The sequence below is a fragment of the Orycteropus afer genome, unplaced genomic scaffold, assembly GCF_000298275.1.
Source record: "Orycteropus afer afer isolate SDZICR_OR568_19922 unplaced genomic scaffold, OryAfe1.0 scaffold00039, whole genome shotgun sequence".
NCBI lineage: Eukaryota > Metazoa > Chordata > Mammalia > Tubulidentata > Orycteropodidae > Orycteropus > Orycteropus afer.
The window spans coordinates 2,011,817-2,021,067 of record NW_006921626.1 but is presented as its reverse complement, the minus strand read 5'-3'; the positions used below and the strand labels follow the sequence as shown (position 1 = coordinate 2,021,067).

Here is a 9,251-nt window from a genome sequence, read left to right as displayed (position 1 = left end):
GGGACATCAAGCTCAACTGACATAACATACTATACAAAATGTTGTTCCACTTCCTACTTTGGTGAGTAGCGACTGGGATCTTAAAAGCTAGCAAGCTGCTATCTAGATGCAACGATGGGTCTCTTCTCAACCAGAGCAAAGAAGAATGAAGAAAACCAAAATTCATGGAAACAACTGGCCCTAGTGACTGGTACACCATCCGATCTGCAGCCTATACAAGTATGAGACCAGAAGAACTAGATGGTGCTCAGCTACCACTGTCATGCACTTGGAAGGGGATCTATGTAGGAGATCCTTGATGGAGAGGGAGAACAATGTGGAACAAAACTCAAAGTCATTTGGAGGAAAAAAAAGGGGGGACCAGGTTTGTTGGTCCGATAGAACCTAGTGGAACCACTGAAACTATGGCCCCTAGCTGCCTTTCAGGTCTGAATTGAACCCACACCCGTGGTTTCCAGCCAAACAAAAGACAGGCATATGAGTTGAACTTTTACCTCAAGTAGATACTCTCCTTGGAGAGAACAATCATAGGAGAAAGAAAGGCTGCTTATGCACAGGGAGACAGCTCAGGGGGTAAGAGTTCATGAAGGGATGGACACAGGGAAGAGGTAACTATGGGGAGGAAGTGAGAGGAGAGCTGTTGCATTGTGGTAAACTGTGGTCAGTGTCATGAGACAAAGTATATGTGAACTGCTGTATGGAAAGTGAATTTGCTCTTTAAATCTTCACCCAAATAACAATTTGAAAAAAAATGATAAGTTGGGAAAGGACTAGTGAAAACTGCGATGCTGTATTTGTTTTGTTTTGTTACTGAGGCGAAGTGTATACTCTATTTAACTTCGGTATTATCTCTGCTTTAGGATCTGCCTCCTGAAGATGTAGACCAAGAGCTGATTGAAGATGGTCAGTGGGAGGAGATATTGAAGCAGCCGTGCCCATCACAATATAGTGCTATTAAAGAGGAAGATGTATGATCCATATTTATACTTAACTCTCTTTTAATGTTTGTTTTATACCACAGTAAAGGAAAAAAAATATTCCTATAATGATGGAAAGTCAGTAGTTATACAATAGGGACAAGCCAGACAAATGAAACAGAAATATCGGACAACCCTATTTAATATCTGGTCTGTTGGTGTAGAGTTTAGTTTCTCATACCTTTGATTTCCTATACACTCTGAAACTACTATTAAAAATGCTTTTAAGAAGAAAATCTAATTTGTTATTTGGTAGCTTTGGCAGCCATACATTTAATTGGTAATTGGAGCTGGAAGGAGATGATACAGGTGCTGCTTTATATTTTGACCAAAAAACAAACTCACTGCCATTGAGTCAATTTGACTCATAGCAACCCCTCCTTGGGTTTCCGAGGCAGTATCTCTACAGAAGTAGATTGCCCAGTCTTCCTTTTGAGGAGTGGCTAGTGGGTTTGAACCGCCAGCCTTCTGGTTAGCAGTCAAATCCCTTAGACACTACGCCACCAGAGTTTCCCTTATATTTTGAAGAAGTTATAAAAATCACCCCATTTATTTTTACAATTATTTAAGTTAAATATATGATTCCAGATATCCACCATACTTCCCTAATTTAAGTTCATTTAACACACATTCATTGAGCATTTACTATGGCTAATGAAGGCACTTTGTTATGTATTATGGAAAATATAAAAAAAATGAAGTTCTTCACATCAGACATTATGGTTAGCATGGTTAATGGTCACATGTCCTCAGTTATGTTAAAAGTCCTAAGCAGTAGGGTTTTCTTTTTCACTCTACTGCCAGTTTTGTGAACCATTCATTTATCTCTGGTACATATGAGATGGATCCTTAAGATAATCAGACTGTTGTTATTAAAACAAAGAATCAGTACTTATATATAATAATGAGTGGCATCCACCATTGTTCAACACATATTTGGAGCCACTCTGACAGTGTTCCCTGTACCACCATCTGGAGCTCAGTATGTTCATAGAATTTTACTTAGAGCTCAAGTGACAATAAATTTGATCAGTTGAGCATTTCATATTTAAGATTTGTAAATCAGACCCTTCTCTAATTTAAAGACCTTTTCAATGATTATAAAAATGTTATAAACATTTTTTATTTTACTAGTGCCTAAGGCACTTGACTGCTAACCAGAAGGCTGGCGGTTCAAACCCACCAGCCACTCCTCGGAAGGAAGGTTGGGCAATCCTACTTCCGTAGTGATACTGCCTCGGAAACCCAGGGAGGGGTCGCTATGAGTCGGGGGCCGACTCGACGGCAAATAACAACAACAACAACAAGGCATTTGACTGCTAATCAGAAGGCTGACAGTTCAAACTCACCAGCCCCTCCTTGGAAGGAAGGGTGGGCAATCTACTTCCGTAGTGATACTGCCTTGGAAACCCAAGGAGGGGTCGCTATGAGTCGGGTCCAACTCCCCGGCACATAACAACAAAAACATCACAAAACTGATGATGTTGACTTCATCCAGCCATCCATAGCATAAATTCAAAAGTAAAAAAAGTAATTTTACTTAAATCTTAAAATTTCGTTTCTTTCATTTGTACATTTCTTCTGTTTTCTAGCTTGTGGTCTGGGTTGATCCTCTGGATGGCACCAAGGAATACACTGAAGGTTCATATCTCTTGTATTCATAATTGACAGCAGTAGGGTGTGCTATTTACTCATGAACATTTGATATTTCATGTATTGTATGGGAAGCCAGTATCATATTTTATGTCTCTTTCATAAAGCTTTATTTGTGCTCATCCTAGTTAACTATTTTTATACATCAGTGATTGTCAAAACAGAGAGGGGAAAAATTTATATCCTTCCTTTATATTCACATACGCTAATGTCCCTCAAATGAGAATCACTAACATATTAAAGCAGTGTAACCAAAGGACTATATTGAACTTCCAGCTTAATGGAGTAGAAAATAATGGAGACACAGCTGTAACACCTTTGCTCTGTCACCACCACCATCCCACTTACTCTCTAGATCCCTTCTCCCCTCATCTGTGAACCACTTCTCAATGCACAGCCTCAACTTTAAAGATGGGTTTTGTTGACACAGAATAACATTTCTTTTTTTCTGAAGTTATCTAAAATGAAAAAAATAAGAGGCAAATTCAAATAAACTTGGCAACATAACAGTAAAAAGTACCAAGCTCAGAGCCAGAGTTTCAGATTTTAGAAGCATAGCATAAGCCTAGAGATTTATACTTGAAATGAAGGCCAATCAATTTTTCTTACATTATTTCTCAGGTTCACGGCTTAACAAAAGAAAATACCTCATAATTACTAGAAAAAAACTTTCTCTGCCCTTGGATATAATGTATCATCTCATGAATCAACTACTATACCTTGTGTGTGTCTTGAAAAAGTCATCATAATCCTTTGAGGAACACAGAAGCTCTAGACCGAGTTAGAGGAGCTCTGGTAGCGTAGTGCCTACGGCACTTGACTGCTAACCAGAAGGCTGGCGGTTCAAAGCCACTAGCCACTCCTTGGAAGGAAGATGGGGCGATCTACTTCCATAGTGATACTGCCTTGGAAACCCAAGGAGGGGTTGCTGAGTCGGGTCCGACTCGACGACGGCACATGACAACAACAACAAGACCGAGTTAGTGTGCATACGAGCATGTAGACATCTTGTTTAAAATGCTGATCTTGACCCCACTCGCAGACTCCCATTCAGTATCTCTGGGAAGCAGCTCTAAAATCTGTATTTGTAAAAATTAATGGGTTCTAATGGTGCTTGGTAGTCTACTGACCTTATTTTGAAAAACTTTGCTTTAAAGGCTTAAATGCAGGTAGGTGTGAGTTGGAAGGTGGCAGAGGGCAGATAGGAATCTCATGATAATGACTGTGGAGTTATAGCTGACTTATTTCATTGGTTTCCAAATTGTACTAATGAGACCATAGTTACCAATTTAATTAAGTAGACCCTACTTCTGTGTCTAGCCAGCCCTCTTATAATTGGTGTGATTTGCTATAAGAAATGGGTGAATCATTGCAAATTCTTTACCTTTACTGCAAAAATAACTTGGAGCAATTGATGCACTGATGAGTCATAGCATAAGAATGTTATTTAATTTATAAAGAAGACTAGATTTACTGGTCTGATAGAGACTGGCGAAACACCCGAGACTCTGGCCCTTAAACACCCCTTGAACTCAGAACTGAACCCACTCGCAGAGACCACCAAATAACAGGCAGTTGTATAAAGTGAACAATAACACCCATGAGGAACGTGCTCCTCAGGACATTCAATTGTATGAGACCAAAAGGGCAGCATTTGCCCAAAAGCAGAACTCAGAAGGCAGAAAAGCTGGGCAAATGGAAATGGGGAACCCAGGGTGGAAATGGAGAGAGTACTGACACAGTGAGGGGATTGCAACCAATGTCATGGAACAAAATGTATATAAATTGTTACATAAATGGAATAAAAGTATAAATGTATATAAATGTATAAATGGGAAATTAATTTACTCTGTAAACTTTTACCCAAATCACAATAAAATGTTTCAAAAAAACAAAGTTATTTAAATAGATATTTATTTCTTTATAGGTCTTCTTGACAATGTAACAGTTCTTATTGGAATTGCTTATGAAGGAAAAGCCATAGCAGGAGTTATTAACCAGCCATATTACAACTACCAGGTAATATTATAAGTGATGTAAAAATATTTTATTAGGTGAGTAATTATTAAGTTTTATGATTTTTTATATCTAATCCAGTGATTTCTAGCTGGTTGCACATGGAATCATCTGGGGAGCTTTTTGAAACCCAGATTCCCAGGTCATACCCCAGACCTATTAAATGAGAACGTTTGGAGGAGTTGGTTCCAGGAAGTATATATTTTTGTGTACCCTTATGATTGCAGTGTAAAGTTTGAGAACTACTGATATATAACTCTTTATTAGCTTGGCTATCATGATACCAGATTTATAGTGGTTCTTAAAGCACATTGAAGAAATTAATCATTTTGACCAAGAAAAGATGCTAGACATATTGTTTATCAGGTAATTCTGTTTAATGCCTAAATTATAGGCAGCAGTGATAGCAGAAGTAAATATGCTCTTGTACTTTTTTTTCTTATTTTGTCTCTTCCTAACTGCTTTGACTCCTTTCTATTAAACTTTAAAGAACTTGGCACCTTGGAAGAAAGAGACTAATACAATTCCAAAGCAGGAATATTCCATTAAATTATATTAAATAAATTTTCAAGGAAATCGTTGATATTTAAAGTATTTACCTTGGTGTGACCTTGAGAGATCTTTGAGGAAACTAAGTAACCAGAGTGAAAGCTTACATCTATAATTCTGATTTAAGAGCAGGATTAATCTCTATTTTGAATATTATTTTGGTTTATCTGCCATTGGTATAATTATACATTTTTATTATAATCATGTATGTCTTAGGATTATTTACCAAAATAGTTATATATTATCAGCAGTGTTTCTCATATTAAATTTCTCAGGTGTTCTTTATTCTTTTAGTATGACCTTAATGTTTATACACATAATCCAGACACAAATTGGTGGTTATTGTGTAAACCTTAAAGTGCATAATTTATTACTGTTATTTAAAAGAGGAGCATTTGATTCACAAATAACACTAATGCATGGTACCTTTCATTGAAAAGGATCTAAGCACTTAAGAGTTTTTAATTCCCATCACTTCTTTCTGAGATCAGAAAAATTGTATTCATTTTCCACAGAGCAATGAAAAGCAGAAGTTAAGGGAACACAGGAATGAAGCCAAGGTGAAAAACATAGGTAGGGTTTTGGCTTCTCTAGTAGGTAGAAAAGATGTAGGCAGTGTGTGGCACCCAAGGCAGTTACTGCCCATCCCATATGCCAGTTGATTTTCTGCTGTTCTCTGCCTCCCCTTCACCTTTCTCTTTCAACCATTCCTTTCTGCACACTGTCTTTTTCCTCTTTCTTCCTTCTCTCTTGCTTATGCTTTAAAATTTGTTACAATAAGTGTAAAAGTTGCATAGCTCTGTTGGTGGTGTTCAAGGCTAAATGTTGGATTTTAAATAATCATCATCATAATAGTTGAAATTTATCAAGAGCTTACTGTGTACAGCCAGGCACAAGTGATTCACAGGCACTCTCTCATTTACTGCTTACAACAGCCCTATAAGGGAATCATTATCCCCATGTTAAAGATGACAAAAATGAGGCAAGAAACTTGTCCAAGGTCATCCAGCTGGTAAGTGGCAGAGCTGGGATTCACACATATGTCCTAGCTCTTAACCATTATTAATATTGCCTCTCTGGAGTCTGACAAAAGACTTAACAATTCACATTTTACTATTGCTTCCAGTAAATACTGAATCTGGTAGATGCTTAAAAAAATATCATGGCATAATGTAATGAGATTGTCTAGCTTTATAATAGAGCTAACTTCTTAACCATTATGAATCTTACTGAAAATCATCAGTAAGATGAGAGTATTAGCCTTCATTATCCCCAGAAAGTTGGTGTGGAGTCTTCGAAGAAGAGAGACAGTGAGAGAGACTGAGCAATCAGGAACACAGGGAAGGCCAGGTAGTGGCATCATGGGGTTGCATTTACCTCACCCAGTCACCAGATCCCCTGCTCCCTTCCTCTTTGCCTACATATTCATTTTCAGGGGGAACATGAATGGTTAGAGACTAGTATACTTGTTTCCACTCTTTAGTGTGCTTCCCTCTCTTTATCATAGTAACTGGAGAGCTGAATTAATATATAGGTGTCTTAGGAGCATGAAATTAGTCTCAATGGGAATCAAGCTAAAGCCAAATGAGTATCTTGAGCTACCATAGAGCCCATCTGTACTTTTCAGATTCCAAGCTTTCCTATAATGTGGAATCAAGAAGGAGCAGAGGAAACAAACTGACATATTGAGCATCTGGTTAGAGCCCCCATTCCTAAATGCTTGCTTTTTGGTTCCTTTGTTGCCCTTTTTGCAAGGAGTGCTATCCACAGACAGCCTTCAGCTGTTAGCCTCTTCGGAGATTGCCCAGAGTCATGCCCTTCAAAGCCAGTCCATGTCCAATGACTGATTATCACCAGGCCATAAAGACCTAGCACTTCAGCCCAATTTGGGACAACTCTGAAGGGCCATCCTAGCTTGAGAGCTCCCCATGTGGTCAGCTGAGACTGTTGTTGGGCCTCCATCACAGCTCACCTTCACCATCTACCCACTCCTGCTTTCTTCCCTCTCCTTCCCCAGTTGCGGATCCCAAGTACAATGCTTGATAAACACCTTTCTGTCTCAGAGTCTGGGTCCTGGGGATCCAACCTGCAACATAAACATATTTCACTATAACAGCACCCAGGATACTGCTATAGGGCAAATATCACAAAAAAAAAAAAAAAAAGAAAGAAAGAAAAAAGAAAAAACCAAACGTATTGCCATTGAGTCATATCTGACGCATAGCAACCCCTCCTTGGGTTTCCAAGGTGGTATCACTACAGAAGTAGATTGCCCAATCTTCCTTCCAAGGAGTGGCTGATGGGTTTGAACCACCAGCCTTGTGGTTAGCAGTCAAATACTTTAGGCACTATGCCACCAGAGTTCCTATAGGACAAATATGATGATGTATTTGAAAGCATTGTGACAAGTAAACTGAGGCAGTATAGTTTTGTGATGAAGAATATCATCTTTGAACACAGATGAGCCTGAGTTTGGTTATCTTCCTAGAGTGCTTAGTCAGGTGTTTCCAAAGCTCACTTTTGTCATCTGTAGAATAAGAGTGATAATAGCTATTCCATTGAGTTATTTGAGATTAAATGAGATAATACACGTAAAGCAGTTAGTATGTGTCTGGTATATGCTAAATATTCAATAAAATACCATATATGTCTAATATGTTTGTGTAACTCAGCAACAACTGGTTTGGTTTTGGTTTGGATGTTAGTATAATGGTATTTTTCATTACTCTCTGTTAACCATTTTATGCATCTTACTTTCCATGAAATGGAGATTATTTTTTTCTATATGAGATGTATAATTATAATGTGTTTGAAAATTTGTTAAGCTCTTCAAAGGAAAATACAGATCCTAAGATTGCATTATCATTGTCATTTTGCCACAATCGTCAGTAAAATCTAAACCCTGATCCCATTATTCAGGTCAGCTTTTTAGTATCAGTCATTCATTTGCTTTGTCTTTATGGCAGCAAAATATATTATCACCACTATCCATTCTCATACTAATCTGGGCCTTACTGTTCCTCGGATAATGGAAAGTAGTAATCAACACATGATGTTTCGTTTCCTGGGGATGTGAATACCTTTTGAAAACAGCTATTTTCAAATCCAACAATGAGATAATTGGGAGATTCAGAGAGGAGTAAACCAAACCAAGCCAAGCTTACTGCCATCAAGTCGATTCCGACTCATAGTGAGGTGGTAAACCTTTACAGAAGTATCCTTCCGTGGAGTGGCTGGGGAGTTTGAACCGCCAACCTTCTGGTTAGCAGTCAACTGTCTTAGGCACTATGCCACCAGAGCTCCTCAGAGAAGAATTGTTGTTGTTGTTGTTATGTGCCGTCAAGTCAGCCCTGACTCATAGCGACCCCTCCTTGGGTTTCCGAGGCAGTATCACTACAGAAGTAGGATTGCCCAACCTTCCTTCCGAGGAGTGGCTGGTGGGTTTGAACCGCCAGCCATCTGGTTAGCAGGCAAGTGTCTTAGCCACTATGCTACCAGAGCTCCCAAAAGTTCATTTCCATACCCTTGAAACCAACGCAACAGTGAGACGGCTGAGTTGATTTCTTTGCTGATGATAATGTCCTTACACTTTAAATGTTACCATGTTTTTATTTACAAAATTATCATGATGTTAATATAATTAAACATTCTATTTATGACTAACGTTTTTCTCCAAATGATTACAAACACTGTCATTTTACCTGTTTACATAGGCAGGACCAGATGCTGTGTTGGGGAGAACAATCTGGGGAGTTTTAGGTTTAGGTGCCTTTGGGTTTCAACTGAAAGAAGTCCCTGCTGGGAAACACATTGTCACAACTACCCGATCCCATAGCAACAAGTTGGTTAATGACTGTGTTACTGCTATGAACCCTGATGATGTGCTGCGAGTGGGAGGAGCAGGAAATAAGGTACGTAAAAACGGTCTGTGGTCTGCTCTGAAATACAGTTGAATCATTGGAAGAAATACTGATCTTTTAAAAAATAAGAATTTAAGGGAAGTGGTTAAGGATTATAATTTGCCCTTAAAAGCATATTTCAACAACATTTAAATAA

The 9,251-nt window shown here is 38.4% G+C and overlaps 1 protein-coding gene across 1 annotated transcript in view; it reads left to right on the top strand.

Moving 5' to 3' along the window:
* BPNT1 (3'(2'), 5'-bisphosphate nucleotidase 1) overlaps positions 1-9,251 on the top strand; it is a 24,165-nt gene that overhangs the window by 5,078 nt on the left and 9,836 nt on the right. The window contains exons 3-7 of the mRNA XM_042780430.1: positions 861-968; positions 2,570-2,618; positions 4,558-4,649; positions 5,711-5,755; positions 8,909-9,106. Coding sequence (XP_042636364.1) covers positions 861-968; positions 2,570-2,618; positions 4,558-4,649; positions 5,711-5,755; positions 8,909-9,106 — 492 coding nt within the window. The remainder of the gene's footprint in view (positions 1-860; positions 969-2,569; positions 2,619-4,557; positions 4,650-5,710; positions 5,756-8,908; positions 9,107-9,251) is intronic.